This window comes from Python bivittatus, unplaced genomic scaffold (genome assembly GCF_059951505.1).
Source record: "Python bivittatus isolate LINGU-HERP-01145 unplaced genomic scaffold, Pbiv_v1 ctg000520_np1212, whole genome shotgun sequence".
Taxonomy (NCBI): domain Eukaryota; kingdom Metazoa; phylum Chordata; class Lepidosauria; order Squamata; family Pythonidae; genus Python; species Python bivittatus.
Window position 1 is genome coordinate 1,120,137 of NW_028277080.1, and position 17,946 is coordinate 1,138,082.

The 17,946-nt window shown below is 38.2% G+C and overlaps 1 protein-coding gene across 3 annotated transcripts in view; it reads left to right on the forward strand.

The window, feature by feature from the left end:
- RBPMS (RNA binding protein, mRNA processing factor) overlaps nucleotides 1-17,946 on the forward strand; it is a 109,556-nt gene that overhangs the window by 44,786 nt on the left and 46,824 nt on the right. For all 3 annotated transcript variants that reach the window (XM_088147467.1, XM_025165093.2, XM_025165094.2), the window contains exons 3-4: nucleotides 1,312-1,350; nucleotides 6,473-6,535. In XM_088147467.1, coding sequence (XP_088003593.1) covers nucleotides 1,312-1,350; nucleotides 6,473-6,535 — 102 coding nt within the window. The remainder of the gene's footprint in view (nucleotides 1-1,311; nucleotides 1,351-6,472; nucleotides 6,536-17,946) is intronic.

The window sequence follows — 17,946 nt, forward strand, 5'->3', positions numbered from 1 at the left end:
AGCCTCATTATAGTTATTTCATCATCTATCAGAGTGAGAGGGGAAAAAATACTGAGGGGACAGCAATATAATTGCCCCACTGATCATACCTAATAATGGTGGAATGGTGCCTTGACTTCACAAGGGGGCTACCAGATACGGCAAAGCAGTTGTTTTCACCAATGGGTAAACCTCTGCCCCACAACTAGAAAGAAAAGACTGCAAAACTCTCTTCATAGCATTTCCTCTGGAGTGGAACTGAGTCAGTAGTTACTTGGCAAGCCCATGGTGTGGGGAGGACCCAGGGCACCGCCAGTCTCAGAGCAGTGAAACCATTGCATTATAGAAGGGTCCTGAATACATAAGCATTTTGCAGTGCAAACTCCTGTGCATTACATCATGATATAAGTACGAAATGGTGGAGCTTACATATGACATCATGGCACACATTTTGTCATTTTGGCATATTGTAGTTAGGAATGGATGCCCATGCTAAGCACTGTGGTGTAATATCTTATTTGTGTTTATTCAAAACCAAACTTGACTTTGCTTTTATATAAGTGTATATAGATTTGTAGGATTATTTCTTTTGCTCTGTACTTTACTCAAACTACAGTACAGGTGATCCTTGCTAACTGACCACTCATTCAGCAAGCATTCGAAGTTACGACGACACTGAAAAAGGAGACTTATGACAGATTCTTTAAGTTGCAGCTGTCGCAGTGTCCCTGTGGTCACGTGATGGCAATTTGGGCGCTTGGCAACTGGTGTGCATTTATGATGGTCACAGTGCCCCGCAATCACGTGATTGCCATTTGTGACCTTCACAGCCAGCTTCCGACAAGCAAAGCCAATGACGAAGCCAGCAGATATTCGCAAGTTGCGGTCACATGACATGCTTAACGTCCCATGGTGATTCACTTAATGACCACACTGGAACTGCCAAACTGCTGTTGGGCGTGGTCATGATTTTTCACTTTATGACTGTGCGCTTAGCAATACAGTTGCCAGCCCCAGTTGCAGTTGGTAAGTGAGGACTACCTGTAGTTCCAACAATAATGAATACTTTTAAGTAATAGTATATAACCTTAATATTTTAACTCAGTTTTCATCTTAATCATGAACAGAAAGTTAAGTTCCTGATATTAATCAGCTGTCTGCCTTAATGAAATAGCTTAAGTCTTTCTTATGAATTGTTGTTTTTCTTTTAAAATAAAGGCAAATGAAAAGGAATATATTACTGTGTTTAAATATATAGATATATTTAAATGTACAGATCTAATGATCTTGTATATTATCTTGTCCACATATAATTTTTATTTTTCTCTCCAGGGTTATGAAGGTTCTCTTATTAAACTCACTTCAAAGCAGGTAAGCTTAATATTGGGTAAATGCTTCATCATGACCTTTATAGGAAATTATTAAAGTGTGGTAAATTATAAACAAAGTTGGGATGAAGTTTTGGCACAGAGATTTAAATATCAGTAGCCTTTATATTATTTGTTTTTCTATAAAGGTCAATAAAGATGGTCAGAATAACCGAACTGGAAGTTGTTAACCTATTAAAGTCTCTCTAGTTGATTATGTATTTACCTTTTAACTAAGTACAGTAATCACTGTATTAAAGATGTATGTTAGCTGTACTTGAAAGATCAAAGTTGTGCCAGGCCTCTGCCTATCTTCAAAATCACTGGACATGCAGAAGGTGAAAATGAGACTATGCATGCCAGTCTCTTGCTTTTTTTAATGTGTAATTTTATTGAAGAAATTTTTAACAAGATAAACAATGCAAATATTAGAAAAGAAACAAAGAAAAAAAAGAAAGAATAGTGAATAAGTAAGAAGGAAAACAGAAAAAGAAATAGAAATAGAAAACGCAAGAAAAAAGCAGAAAAGATTATAAAGAAGTGGCTTCTGATCTTTTTGACAGTGGTTATAAATACATTTATATTTTACCCTCTCTCTCTAAGGTTACATCATAATTTCCTTCTTCCCATAAGCTACCCTTTCTAATCTTCAAACCCATAAATCACAAGTTCATTTTTCTCTTTTTTCAGCAAAAAGTCCATCAGGGGTTTCCAGTCGTAGTTGTTCATCTTTCTCTAATCAAACAAGTTAATTTTGCCTTCTTTGCTAGTTCTGTTGTCTTCACCAACCATTCCTCCGTTATAAGTATTTCAGAGTCTTTCCATTTGTGCATAAATAATAGTCTCACAGCAGTAATCATACATAAAAATAATTTTCCATGGCTGTTTTCTAATTGACTGTCCATTAATCCCAGCAGGAAAAGTTCTAGTTTCAGTTAAATGTTCATATTTAAAATTCTTTGTAGCATTACATATATTTGAACCCAGAAATTTCTGGCTTTTTTACAAGTCCACCAAGCATGATAAAATGACTCTTCATGTTGTCCACATTTCCAACATAAATTTGATTTACCTTTATACATTCAAGACAATTTTTCTGGAGTCATATACCAACAGTACATCATATTATAAAAATTCTCTTTTAGATTATAACAATGTAAACTTCAATCCTTTTAACCACATATTTTCCCACTGTTCCATAAGTACAGTGGTACCTCGGGATACGAACTTAATCCGTTCCGTGACCCTGGGCGTCCCCCTGAGTTGCTCGTAACCCGACGCAAATTTCCCCATAGGGTTCAATGTAAATCTGGTTAATCCGTTTTGCCCTCCGAATTTGGTCACACCCCAAAGCAAATTTTCCCATAAAGTTCAATGTAATTACCGTTAATCCGTTCTGGCGTCCGCGGACCACGCATCAGGGGCGGGAAAATGGCCGGGCGCTGCGCGGTGCGGCGAGAAAATGGCTGGGCGCGGCGGGGTAGGAAAATGGCCGGGCGCCGCGCGGCGCGGTGGGAAAGCAGCCGGGCGCCGCGGGGCGGGAAAGCGGCTGGGTGCCGCGGGGCGGGAAAGCGGCCGGGCACCGCACAGCGGGGCGTGAAAATGGCCGGGCGCCGCGCGGCAGGGCGGGAAAACGGCCGGGCGCCGCGGCGGGAAAGCAGCCGGGCGCTGCACGACGGGGCAGGAAAATGGCCGCGGACCACATGTCAGGGGCGGAAAAAATGGCCGTACCCCGAGGTGGAGTTCGCACATCGAGGTAAATTTTTGTGGTCGTAACCCGAAAAGTTCGTTAGTAGAGGCGTTTGTATCCCAAGGTACCACTGTATATTGTGTCCAAAGTTTTTAGCCCATTTATCATACAGTCTTTCACTTCTTCTGTTTCAAATCAATAAAAGTTTATAAATTTTAGCAATTACATGTTCATCAATTGTACATAGTTCAAATTCTGTCTTCTGCTGCTCAATTCCAAATGTCCTATTATCTACCTTAAATCTTTGTCTTAACTGTGCATACAAAAATCATTGAAAACTAAATCCCTCTTTAGCCAATTACTCTTTTAATTTCATTTTATATTCTCCATGTTCCTGTTCTAACAAATTTCAATGTTAACCATTTTTCTTTAACTGCTAGTTTTTTCCTCTAAATGCTTCTTGTGCTGAGACAGATAAGGTATTTTTGGGCACAGTCTGGGTTTATATCTCTTCCATAATCTCAATATGGCACTTCTAATATAATGATTCTTAAAATCCACATTAATCTTAACTTTATCATACCATAGAAAGCCATGCCATCTGAACCTCAGATCATGCTCTTCTGATTCTAAAATTCTCTTATTTCTCAGCAGAGTCCACTCTTTCATCCAGACTAAGCAGCAGGCTGCAAAGTACAATTTTAAATCAGGGAGTCCCAATCCTCCTCATTTCTTTACATCTTGAAGTATTTTATATTTAACTCTTGGTTTTTTCCCTTGCCATACAAACTTAGATATATCTTTCTGCCATTGTTTTAATGGTACATCAGTTGTCATTATAGGTATTATTTTAAACAAAACCATCATTCTTGGCAAAGCATTCATTTTTATCATAGAAATTCTCCCCAACAATGACAATTGTAATTTCTCCCATCTTATCATGTCCTTCTTAATTTCATTCCATATCTTAAGATAATTGTTCTGGTATAACATACAATTCATATTAGTTATAGTGATACCCAAGTTATTTCACTTTTTTCTCAATCTTAAAACCAGTTTTTTCCATCAATTCCATTTGTTTTTCCATTTTCATATTCTTTGTTAACATTTTCATCTTTTGTTTATTAATTTTAAAACCAGCTAACACCTCAAAATCCTCTAGTTTTTCCATGAATACTCCTATTGCTTCCAGGGGGTCTTCTAAAATTATCACTAGGTCATCAGCAAACACCGGTAATTTCTGTGTTTCTTTTTTAATCTTCACTCCAGCAGTTATCTCATCTAACTTATATCTCTGTTCAATACTTCCAAAGCTAAAATAAATATCAGTGGTGACAAGGGGCATTGTCTAATCCCTTTCTGTATCTCACAAGGTGTTGTTAATTCTTCATTCACAATTATCTGTGCCTTTTGTGAAGTATAAATCAATTTTACCCATTTGATAAAATTCCCGCCATAGTCCATATCTTCCAAAAATTTTAAACAAAAAAGTCCAGTTCAAATTGTCAGAGGCCTTTTCTGCATCAAGAAAAATCAATGCTGCTTACTTTTAATTATGTTGTCTAAGTATTCCAAAATATCCAATACATTTCTAATATTGTCCCTCAGCTGTCTTTTAGATAAAAACCCACGCTGATCTTCATGATTAAAGTCCTGTAAAACCATCTCCATTCTCTCAGCTAAAATCACCATAAATAACCCTGCAGATTTTCCTCTTGCATAGAATTTAGTTTGATCCTATGAAAGGGGCAGAAGATACTTACTGGAACGCATACTGCTACTGCTGCTAATGATTAAACAACAGGATAAAGACCCTCAGGGTTGTTTGTTTGGAAGCTGATCCAAATATTGAAGAAAAAGATGATTTGAGATTATTGGCCAGTAAAACCCAAATCTTTATTTGTAATATCTTGGTATGAAAACAGAATTGCTGAATCTCTCTGGTTATTTTCTCCAAGTAACACTCCTGTTTTCAAGCTCTGTCCAGTGGGACAAGTCTCCCAAAGTGAAAAGCAGGAGAAGTGGATTAAAATGCATTTAGGGGAGGATAAATTATGATATTATCTAAGGCCATTTTCCATGCCAATCATTATTTTTGCCTGCATGCTAGTGTCTTGTCATGGGATACTGAAAGGTGGGAAAATATATTAACAGATGCAGTTTTTAAAAAATATTATAGTGTACAGTTTCAGATTTTTGTCTTATAAGAAACCTGGCCTAAATATTTTGATTGTTTTTAATTTGTTATGTTAAATGTGTTTACAGTCCATGAAAGTAAAATGTTTAATAAGGGCAGGAACAGAAGTGAATTGGTTCTGTAGCTTCTGGTAAATTAAGTGCTTTAGTACAAATATTTCACAAAGTATTTCTCTGCTTTGATGTTTTCACTGATGAATTGGTCTGGCACAACATTCCTGTCTTAATTCCTGGAAAATGTAGACTGTAAATCAAGCATTTTGGAATAATTAAGTAATCATTACTTCCTGGTTCCTTTTTTCTTTTTTCTTTTTTCTTTTTTCTTTTTTCTTTTTTCTTTTTTCTCCTTCCTTCCTTCCTTCCTTCCTTCCTTCCTTCCTTCCTTCCTTCCTTCCTTCCTTCCTTCCTTCCTTCCTTCCTTCCTTCCTTCCTTCCTTCCTTCCTTCCTTCCTTCCTTCCTTCCTTCCTTCCTTCCTTCCTTCCTTCCTTCCTTCCTTCCTTCCTTCCTTCCTTTCTTTCTTTCTTTCTTTCTTTCTTTCTTTCTTTCTTTCTTTCTTGCATATTCTGATTCTTTTGTTATTGGGTAAATGATTTTCCACAATTGGGTCAATTGACTCACATTTCACAGTTGTTAAGACCCACTTTGGAGATGTGATCTCCTAAAGTTTCCAAGAATACGGTTATAAATAAGGTTAACCATGGTTTTTAAAAATTGTTACCTAATATATGGAAGGCAATAATGAATAGAATTGTGCAAAATGTTTACTTTGAATTACATCAAGTATGAAATGTTGAGAAAACTGCCATCTTGAATGCAAAATGGGCTGTTTTGAGCATTTTGGAAGCATCTTGAGTTCGAAACAGAGAAGTCCCAAGTTCAAGACAGTCAATTTCAAGCTTGAAATGCTTCCAGAATGCTTGGAAAAGCTCATCCTGCATTTGACAAGGGACATTTCATGAAATTTCACACTCAAAAAATTTAGAAATGAAATGTTTTGGACATTCCTAGAACAGAACATGCAAAGTTTAATCAATAAAAGTCTACACAATTAAAAGTCAATGCCAACTTATGAACTAGAGATACTAGAAACAATGTAACCATATTTAATTTGGGCTGTCATCAGTACTTCATTAAATGAGATTTTTCTGCTTCATTGTTGGATTAAAAGTAGCAAGTGAAGTAATGGATAATTTTGATTGTCAACAGTCCCAAAACATTTTATTTTTTCCCTTCTTCCAGCCTGTGGGTTTTGTTAGCTTCGATAGTCGCTCAGAAGCAGAAGCTGCTAAGAATGCTTTGAATGTAAGTACATAGCATCAGTCTCATTGGATTGGGAAGGATTGTAGGTACTGTTAAACCATAAGTACGTACAGGGGAAAGGCCCTGGATTGTATTAAAATGGAGCTCCGTTGTCAATCGAACCATGTACTGCAGTTCCATAAAACTTGAAATTTCAAATGGAATTGTTCTTCTGAATGCTTATCATAAAAATGTCCTTGTATATAGAAATGTACAGCATTAGCAGAGTAGAAATAGAACCTAAGGGGAGGTAGTGTAGAGTTTTAGAATGGACTGCATATAGAGGACTGCCTTATATCTCTTGCTATATCTACTTTATCTGTCATATGTCCATGGAGTAAATCAAATGAGCTTCAGCTGACAAATGCAGTGATGATTGATTATGTGCCATCAAATGGTCAACTCTTAGTGACATATAGATAGACCTTCTCCAGGATGATCTGTCCCCAACCTGGCCCTTCAGGTCTTCCAACAGTGTACCTTCCATGACTGTAATCAAGTTCATCCAGCTCACTGCTGGTTGTCCTCTTCTTCTCTTTCCTTCCATCTTTCCCAGCATTATGGTTTATTTACTTATTTAAATTTATTTCTCAAGGGAGTTGGGTTTTGCATAAAGTGTCAAAATATGATAATTTGAGCCTGGTCATTTGTGTTTTGAATGAGTACTCTGGATTCATTTGTTCTGTGATCCATTTGTTTGTTTTCTTGGCTTTTCAAAGTATTCTTAGGAGTCTTCTCCAACACTACAGTTCAAAAACCTCAATATACTTTCTATCCTCTTTTATCAAATCCCACTTTCACTTCCCTAGGGTATCACAGGAAGAACCATTGACTGCACAGTTCTGATCTTTGTAGGTATAGACACATCATGACATCTGAATATCTTTTCCAAGGCCTTTATTACTAGCCTACCAAGTGCTAGTCTGCAGTATATTTCTTGACTAATGATTCCTTTCCTATGCAGTTGATCCTAAAATCTAGAAGCTATCCACCACTTTAATATCTTCATTGTCAGTTGGAAAGCTGGTTGCTGTACCTGTTATCATTAGTTTGGTCCTCTTTATATTTAACTGTAGTTCCATTAACTGTCCTTGACTGTCTTTAGTAGACCTTCCAGATCATTTGCATTTTCAGCTATCAAAGTAATGTTGTCAACATAGACCAGGTTATTAATGTTTCTGCTCCAATATTAAAACCATGCTCATCTTCTTCCAAACCAAATTTCCTCAATATACAATTTTGTGTATAGGTTGAATAAATGAGAGAAGAGTAGACAACCTTGTCTCACTCCTTTGCCAACCTGGAGCCAATCTGTTTTGTCATGTTCTGTCTGTACTGTGGCTTCCTGATCTGTGTATTGGTTCTGCATGAGGATAATGTGGGATTCCCATTTTTCTAAGCCCATTCCACAACTTGATATAATTGACACAATCAAAGGCCTTTCTATAATCAAAGAAGCACATGCTGGCTTTTTTTTGGTATTCTTTGGCTTGCTCTATTATCCAGCAGCAATAAAATCTCTTGTTTCTTGGCCTTTTCTAAAACAGCTTGAACACCTGGCATTTCCCTTTCCATGTAGTTCTCTAATCTGTGTTGGATGATTCTAAGCAATATTTTGCTAGTAAGTGAAATTAAGGATATTGTGCAATAGTTTGCATACTCGGTTAAGTCTCCTTTCTTTGATATTTATATGTAGGTTGACCTATTCCAATCTGTTGACCACTGTGTCATTCTCCAGATTTATTGGCATAGGTTGGTTAGAATTTTACTGATTCATGTTCTATTGCTTGCAATATTTCTGTAAATATTTCATCAACTCCTGTAATCTTCCAACTTGATAATAACCAGAATGCTGATCTAACTTCATCTTCCACCATTACAGGTTCTTGTAAATAGGGGTATCTTCTAAGGTATCTTGGATGTTGACATCTCTACTGTAAAGAATTTCCAATCTTTGTTTGATCTTCTTTGAATTACTTACTGTCTATTCATTGGCATCCTTTGGCATATCAATTTGAGGTTGGAACCTCTTTCTAAGTACAGAAATCTTTTGGAAATCTTTCCTTGTTTTTCTGTATCTGTTTCCATCTTTGATTTCTTGACAGATGTCATTGTAATATTGCTTCTTGTCTCTTCTAACAGCTTTCTAAAATTCTTTGTTAAGTTCCTTCCTGAGATCTTTGTCTTTCTTGGCTCTGACTTCTCCTCTTGGCAATTTCCACCATCTGTTCTGACATCCACTTTGTTTTCTTCTGTTTTTTGGTCTTTGGCTGTCTACTTTCATGTTCATCCTTAACAACATCTTTGATTTCATTCCACAGTTCCTCTGGTTCCCTATCAATGAGGTTCAGGACTTCAAAGCAATTCCTGATATTCTTCTTGAAAATGGTGGGTATATGCTCAAGATGTGTCATGGAAACTGGTAGGCTTTGTTCCTCCACTTTAGCTTGACTTGAAACTTGCTTATGAGCAGTTTGTGATTTGTTCCATAGTAAGTCTCTGGTCACATCTTTGCTGTTATAACTGACTCTTCCACTTCCTTGTACCAGTAATATAGTCAGTTTGATACCTGTCTATTCCATCTAGTGATGTCCATGTGCATAGCGTTGGTTGTTCAAAGATTGTGTTAGTAATGGAGAAACCATTGAATTGGCAGATGATAAATCACTATTGTGCTTCATTTCTGTTTCCTAGAGTCCAGCTATGTTTTCCTCCTTATTATTTCTAACTTTTACATTCCAGTCTCCAACCACAAGCAACATATCTTGCTTACATGTTCTGTCGATTTCAGATTGAACTTAATTATTCAATTCATCACCTTATTTTTCTTCTGCATCAGTAGTCCGAACATAAACTTGGATAGCCATCGTATTAAAGGGTTGTCTGCAAAGTCATTTATTGTATTGTACCCAGGCAAGGTCCTTGCTATATCCTTTCTGACCATGAGAGCAATACCATTCCTTCTTTGACTGTCATATCCTGATTAGTCAACAGTATGATCTTCTGAATTGGAGTGTCCAATTCCATTCTATTTTAATTCTCTGATGCCTAAGTTGTCAGCATGTAGTTGATTCATTTCAATTTTCGCTGTCTTGAGTTTTCCCATGTTCATGCTTCTTACATTCCATCATGATTCTGTTTTTGCAGCTTCAGATTCTCTTTTTCTGCATGGCAACATCAGTAGCTAGACATCCTGAAGGCTTTTATCAAATTGCATCATAAAAACCATTAGTACTTCGAAAGACCCTCAGTTCTTCCTCAATAGCATATTGAGGGGCCCATAATCTGACACTATATCATAAGTCATTTTATATTGTATGTCCACGTGGTTTTCTTGGTAAAATATAAGAGTGGTTTACCATTGCTGTCTCTTGTACAGTATGAAATGATGTTTTTGCCATTGTCACTAAAGGGACGAGCCCCTCCAGTATCTTCCTATACAGGTGCCTGCTTCCTTTAGCTGGGCAGCTGGGATGACCGTCACACTTTGGGTGACCCTGCAGGGAGTGTATGCTCTTGGTGTACACTCCAAGCATTCTTTGCTCATCCCTCCCAGAAACATCCCCTGTCATGACAAGGCAGGAGAGCAGGACTTGAGGGGGACAGATGCAGTGGAGAAAATACAAACTTCAGTTCAAACATTATTATGGTATGCAGAGAATGGAAGAGCAGTGTCCTTTATTTCTGCCTGTATAAATAAATAACATTTATTTGCAAAGGGGGTGGAGGACTGGGGTATCTCTGAGAGATCAACAGCATCAGAACAGCAAGCATGACTGGGCAATTGTAGCCCCACCCTTTTTTAATGTGCATATCAAACCCAGCACTTAAGGTGAGATAGGCTACTTTTAAATTCTGCCCATGTTACAAAGCAGGCAGTTTAACACAAGTGTATTTATTTATGGAAGACATTATGTTCGTTATTAACTCTGGTTGTTAAATAATCAAAAGCTAGGTTATTAAGAATTATCATTTAACATTTCTGGCCATATATACCCTCTCTTCCAAACAAAAGACCAGCCAGAGGCTTTGTAATAGCCCCATTTAGGTGAATGTTACATACAGTCCTTATCATACATCAGTGGCTAGCAGCGCTGTAAGATAGTGCTGCACCAACAAGTCTTCCACATACCGTCTGATTGTTTCTAGCGAGTGATGCCACATGCTCTCAGATCCTGATAATTCAGTGGTGTCAGTGTTACAATATTATCGAGTACTGTTACCAGGTGGGAAAAGTGCTAACACATAGATAACTTAACTAAAATTTTGCCAACCGTTCATTCACAGAAAATCCTAATAGTTTTAGTACAGAGAGACCTTTAATTTTGTAGGCAAATTTATTTAGAAAGAGATCAGTAAAAAGTGTTCCATTTTAGCACAATGCTTTCCATGGATATACTGATTTTTTGGTTGGACAATATAAATCTTGGTACACTACTGGAAAATAACAATTACAATTTGAATTATGTGATGTCATTTATTTTCCATTTAATAAAATTGTTAAGTGAAATAATTTACTGACACATACTTCAGAATCCTATAAAAATGATGTTGCTGAGAATACAATACTTTGCACTGTTGAGAGACCAGAATACAAGATCTTCCCACTTGAGAATGAGAGAATCTGTAATGAAGTTCATCCACAATCTAAATAGTCTCTCTGCATTCAGAGTAAGCACATTTAAATAGGAAACAATGGGTACAATCAATGGTGGTAAATTTTCCAGAAATTCCTTAGGTTCTTCTGGCTTTTAGCATTAGCAATCAAAAGACATTTGTGCTTAAAAAGCAGTTAGAAAACATGAGAAAATTACAAGTGAAAGATGTTGTAAGGAAGCCCTATAAAATTACATTATTGAACAATAGAAGCCTCATCTTTTTGTCCAAACATGCTACTCTGAGTTAGTGTACCACATTTTTCTAGAGTAAATTATCTGCCTGAACAAACAGGCATTGATATGTTGATCCTTTTTGCAAGCAGCTCCGAATTTGTTTGTCTTCAGGTTTGCATAACCAAAAATGTGTGACATATGCAGTGAAGAAAACAAATATTGCACAATGGTAACTTGAATTCTAGAACTTCATACATAATGCATATTAAAATTGCATATATTTTCTGCTGCATTTTGCTTGGTGCTACATATGCATTCACCAAACATACAGCATTTTATAGGATAACATAAATAAAAAAGGAGAGGTTTCTGTTCTGTAGAAATTACAGTCTCAATCTTGCCAGAACACATTAGGAGACAGGAAAACAAAAGGATGAATTGCAGTTCAAGATTAGAATTAGATTACAGTTTAAGGAAATGTAGGTAATATATTCGTAGACTTTTTATCATTTAAGAATGAGAATTAACTGGTTCTGCAGAAGGCTTTGCAGGGACTTTGTGCATTGCTGTTTCTCTGTAGTAGGTACATAGGAATTGCCTTTTGCCCTTTATACCACAAAGCTGCAGGGGGATGTGCCAGTAAAAGTGACCATGAAGTGGGATATCAATTTTGCACATTTTCTTTTTCTTTTCTCTCTTTTATATCACAAATGGTTGACAAGGGCAACCATGGTGGTGTAGGTATTTGACTAACAGCTATCTGGAGTTTATTTGCAAGTGTCTCACTCTCTGTAAAAGAGATCTTTGATAATCAGTAGCCTATAAATCTTTAAACAAATGAGTAACAACTCCTTTTTTTCCTTCCCCATCTCTAAACTATGGTGTCAGCAGTCCTTTTTCTTTTTTTCCCTCTCTCCACCTTTGTACTGCTTATCTTTCTTCTCCCAGGCTGACACATATGATGTTTGTGGTAGAGATTCATTGCCATGAATGAAATACAGTTCAAGATGAGACACGTTTGCTGTATGACTAGCAAAAGACTTATAGGTATTGATATGGCTTATGCATGATTAAGTTACTCTGGCATAGGGCTGCTGAATATCACATGAAAAGTGTAACAGGCATTAGTATGGGGCCCTGTAAACTTTATTTTTTAGCAGCCACCAAATAGGCTACCATGTAGGAATTTTACTATCAAGAAAGAGGTGTTTCATTCATCCTGTCATCAGATTACGAATCCAGACAGATTAAGATATAGTTGCCATGCTCTGAAAAAGTCATAACTGTTAACAGACTTCAGAATAATTCACACACTGGTCATCCATGTGATCTAATTAAATAAATAATTATTTAATTACTTGTTTCACTGTTTTTAATAAAAAGTATTGAGCATGTTTACGGAAGGGATAGGCATCTTGGTGCCCGGCACACCAGTGCATTCCTGAACATCTCTGAACATTCCTGAACAAGCTCTTAGCTTCAGTTGATTTGTAATGTTTTTATTTTAGAATCTTCTTAAATGGGAAGCTGGACTGCTGCAAAGCCATGATCTCTAACATCAGCTTTATTTCCAGTAACGTCTCTGGGCTGTGTATTGACTTCATAGGAATTATTGGGAGGTAGAAATAGAAGGTGGTTGCAACCCAATGCATTCATGGAAGTGTGTGTGCTAGCCAGAAAAATAACCAAAGTACACTTGAATAGGTTAGAGGAGGGATGTGAAGCAAGTTCACCAGATATTTTTCTGGTTAACGGGTGACCATTATATGAGACCACCTGTGATATCCTCTCAATTTCCAAGCTGCCCATCCACCTGCAACCCTGCCAATCTTTGTTATAAAGGATGGCTGTATAATATGTGGCATATACATGTGCTTTGCATTATGGGCTTGCTGATCTTTAAACTGTAGCAAGACTCGGTGAGGCCTGAGTAAGGATGCAGGCTTCTAAGCATGTGAAGAATGAATTGATCTCAAAATTATCTCCTCTAACCTTACCAAAGTTGAAATGAGGAAGACATATTTCAGGATGGAGAGTGCTTTAGCTCTAGCACTGTAAAAAAAAAAAAAAAGCCAGTTGTACAGTACTAGTTTGGGCAAATCCACATAGCACCCTTGCACCAGTATGAGGATGGTTCAGAGGACATGTCTATGTGTCACCAACTGTATCTTGTCATCCATCCAAATCAGAGGCAGCCTAAGGACAAATTGACTGCTCTGTTCTGGAAATGGTATTTTTCCTCTTATCTGTAGAATCTAGATGTGGGCAAGGTAGTGTACATAGCTGCCCATGGGAGAGGCATCCTGAAAAAGCATGTTCCATGTTGACAAACTTGTAGCTCCAATAGGTTCTGGCAGTTTCTTGTGGGACCACCACCTCCTTCCATCCAATCCTTGACCTCTTCTCCTACTTCTTTAACCTCTTTTGACTTTGAAGGAGACCAGAACCCTGGCTTCTACAGCCCCCACCTTTTTTTTTCTTTTTTAAATGGATGAGTCAGCTGGTCACCCTAGAATGTGCAAAGCTTTGAAATTGACTTGTCTGTCCATGGCTTGTAATTGGAAATATTACCAAAAGGACTGGTCTCTTGTACGTATTTCTCTTCTAGCCTGCCTGGCAGGGAATTCACTTCTTAGTGGCCACTGCTCCCAAAAGCCCTGGCTCCTCTCTTCCTTTCCACATGTAATGTTATTAGAGTACTTTGCAATTCCACACTTTGCCCCAGCTTTGCCCCTTCTCAAACTTCAGCTCTCCAATAGCACTTATCCAGCACCTGCACTAATCCAGACAACCACTAGATGTCAGACAACAGATGCAAAAACTCTGGCTCTTTGCTGCCCTCTAGTGATCAAAAGGTCAGATGGTTGACCAGCTGACCCATAGTCTCAATGAATTTTTCAAAAAGTGCAATCAGATGACAGAATGATGGGAAAGAAAAAGAAAATACAGTGCATGGAGTAACCAGAGTATTGTGCATAGAGATTTTTTGCATGGTTGATGTTTGGTGGGGCTGGAATTTCAGCAAAGGCAACCATCAGTCATGACCCTTAGAATGTTATGCCTTAAAATTGCCTGAACAGTAGTGCAGCCCAATCCCATTTTGGGTGTGCAACAAGGGCATGCTGTGGGGGTGCTTTAGGGCAGCATGATTCCCTGGGATGGGAGGGAGTTTAATAAAACAGCTTTGTGGATCTGCTCTTCGTTTTGAAGCGGCATATTAGCCTCTGGAAAATACAATCTGTGTGTACAGAGTTAACCTCAGTATAGATGGTTCTTAAGAGTTTTTTTGTTTTGTTTTGTTTTCCTTTTTGAGTTCAGAAAGTAATCTTTTCATACTGGAATAAAAGCACATAGTAAGCACTCGTGTTTTTAGTCTATGTTTCTGTCTTCATTTTTAATGTACAATGTCTGTTTGGCTCTGCTAATCTCTAGGGATAAGAGTGGAACAGAGCAGGATACAGACTACCTTATATGGTGCTGATGCTAAAGATGTTTTAGGAATGTGACTTGCTCTAAAGCCTATGGCCCCAGATTTTACTGCCAGACAAATTAGGTCATTTAAACTTCTGAGGTTTTAAAAGGATGTTGGAACGTTAATTTGGAACAAGAAATTCTGTGTTATTAGTTTTTTGTTCAATGGTTCAGACTCCCACACAGTTTAGTGAAAAGCTTGAAAAAGTATGCTATGTTTCCAGGTGCCAGATTTTTCTGGATTAAAATTAACTGGAAGATTAAAAGGCTATTAGGAATCACATCTGTACTTCTATTTGGAACTTGAGGGTACAATGTATGTAGCACAAAGTACAGCACAAAATACAACTCGGATTAGGAAAAGTGAATTTAACACCAAGAAATGCAATTTTTTTTCTTCCCAAATTATTTCAAGGCTCTTTGCACTGGATTAAAAGATCTTTGCCTTAGTCATGTTCTGCAGGATCAGAAAGTAAAGCTTTTTCCCAGACTGTACCATTTCATTTATTTTTGTTTATTTACATTATTTCTATACCAGCAGATCATATCAACTCTGGACAGTATACAATAAAACCATCATTAAAACATCTTAAAATAAGCCCCATAATACCCACATTAAAATAACTCAGCATAAGTCAATTTAACAGATCAAAAGAAAATAAATGCCAGGGTTTTTTGTGCTAGGCATCAAAAGTCCATTGAAAAAAATTCCATTTTTAATTCATATTGAGTGAATTATATGTTGTATGAATCTCATGTTATACAGTTGGATCTTGGGGGGGATACTAATATAGACTTCATACACCTAGAAGACCAGCATGTCATGGAGAGAGAGCTGCTCTAATAGTCAGTTGGAGGGAGCAGATTCCCCTTTGATTAGTCTGATTGGCACTTCCTGCCATACAGCTTCCTCTTGGAGATGTACTAATGTCCATCCAGTTTGGCTATTCTGTTGTTCTTGCTTCCCTATTTGGCATATTATTAGCAGTCCTGACTTTTGCACATCCCAGAATCCTCCTTGAACTGTGGAGAATTTAATTGATGACTAGCTAAGGCATTCATCAGATAAGCATTGGATGGATTTCTGTCAAAAACATGGCCTGGAATCCTGGCTGGGGAAGATTGTATGTGACTGCAAAAGCTCAGGTTACAGCAGAAAATACTGAGCAGGAATTTCAGTGTTTTTCTCTACCACAAGCTATGTGTCTTTCAGTCGTTGCTTTTTCAGCAGAGAAGCTCTTATGGATCAGTGCTTCTGCCTTGTACATTACTGAATAATTAATAAGCCAGTATTTCTCCTTTGCCGTTTCCTGCTTTGGTGACAATAAAAGGTGGCAGTACAGTGCTAGGTGTTGTCTCACTATAGCTCCTTAAGGGCCTTACACATTGCTAGTGGGTTCCCATAGGCCAGTCATAGGCCCTTTGCACATGGAAGGGTTGTCCTGATCCTAGAGTGGCACTGCACGTCTGTCCCCCAACAGGGCCAGGGAGCTTATGGATATAATTAGAATCTCAGCCCATCAATCTGGAGCTCTGCTGCTGCTCTAGTAGCAGAAATGCTACCCAGATTGATTGGCAGTTTTTACTCTGGAGCTACAGGGAGGACAGTTTCTCATTGGTGGGAACTCCCTGCCTTCTACTCAAAGATGTAAACTCCCTGCTGTAGCCTCTCTTCCTCCATCATTCCTGGCCGTTCTGAGAGGCATCTTGGCCACTCTCTTGCACTGTGGCTAAGGTTCTTAAAATTACTTTTTCTCTCTACAAAAAGCAAGCGCAGGAGGGAAGGACAAAGATGGAGCCGGGCTGTAGCTGCTGTCATCTTCTGTGCCCCCCCCCCCACTGGCTACCTCAAGGGAGCGCTAGTCAGGCCTAAGGAAGCACAGAGGACAAGGATGACAATGGGAAGGACGCTGGTGCACTGTCTTGAGAGAGCTGCTGGCTGTTGGCAGGGGAAAGCCAGCAGCCTCTGAAATGGCCTTCGTGAAAAGATGGCACGTGCTTATGTTTCGGCTCCGTCCTCAGCTTTACATATCTCATGGCCTGTAATGTCTTCCTGTAATGACAGAAGTGCTGGAATCTTTCACGGTAGAGGAAGAAAATCAGGAGGAGTCTGGTAGCGCCTTTTCCGACTAAGAAACATTTATTAAAAGGCATAAGCTTTTTGTGTACTTATGCTGCAGCTCACAAAAGCTGCAGCTCACAAAAGCTTATGCCTTTTAATCAAATGTGTTTGTCGTAAAAGGCACTGCCAGACTACTCCTGATTTTTGTGTTACTGTAAACTAAAAAAGCTCTCCTCCTATAGTGTCCCTACTATAGGAAAGTATCAGATCAAGTCAGGTTATTTGTCCATCCACACAATTATTGATTGATTGATTGATTTGGTTTGTATAGCTGCCCATCTCACATAAGTGACTGTGTGGCTCACAGCAATTAACAGGCATCAATGAAAAAAGCAGCACAATACAAGGAAAAAACAAAGAAAACACTAAACGATGTTAAAAAAACCATAAAACATATTCAGCAGGTGAGTTACGAAACATTCACAGCCTTCAGCATAACCATTGAACAGGTCCTACATCACAACCAGCTATCTAGTCACGGCCAATCTAATCTCTTGGGGGGATGATATTCCAAAGGGTGGTCGCCACAACAGAAAAGGCTCAATATTAAGTGTTCTGGATTGATTGGGGGTTTCTGCAACTTCATCCTTTTTTAAACTGGATGGGTCAAATTTATATCAGAGCCTTTTGTATTTAAAAGTGTACTCTGTTGCTCAGTTATGTAGACCTCCCCTTATAGTGCCAACTCTCAGCATATAGTCAATCCTCATTATTCTCGGGTTCTGTATTTGTAAATTCACCTACTCACTAAAATTTATTGTAGCCCCCAAATCAATACTCGTTGGCACTTTCACATTCATGTGCAAAGTGGTGAAAATTTTGAGTCGGCTGACGCATGCATTCCCAACTGAGGTCAAACAAGGCGTTCTGCCTTCTCTCATACTGATGATCTCGCTGGTTAAAATGGCCCCTGTGATGGAATGGAATTATGAAGGCCCGACTCAGGGAGAAAAACGTTTTCTTTCATCTCCTGAGGCGCGAGGGAAAGA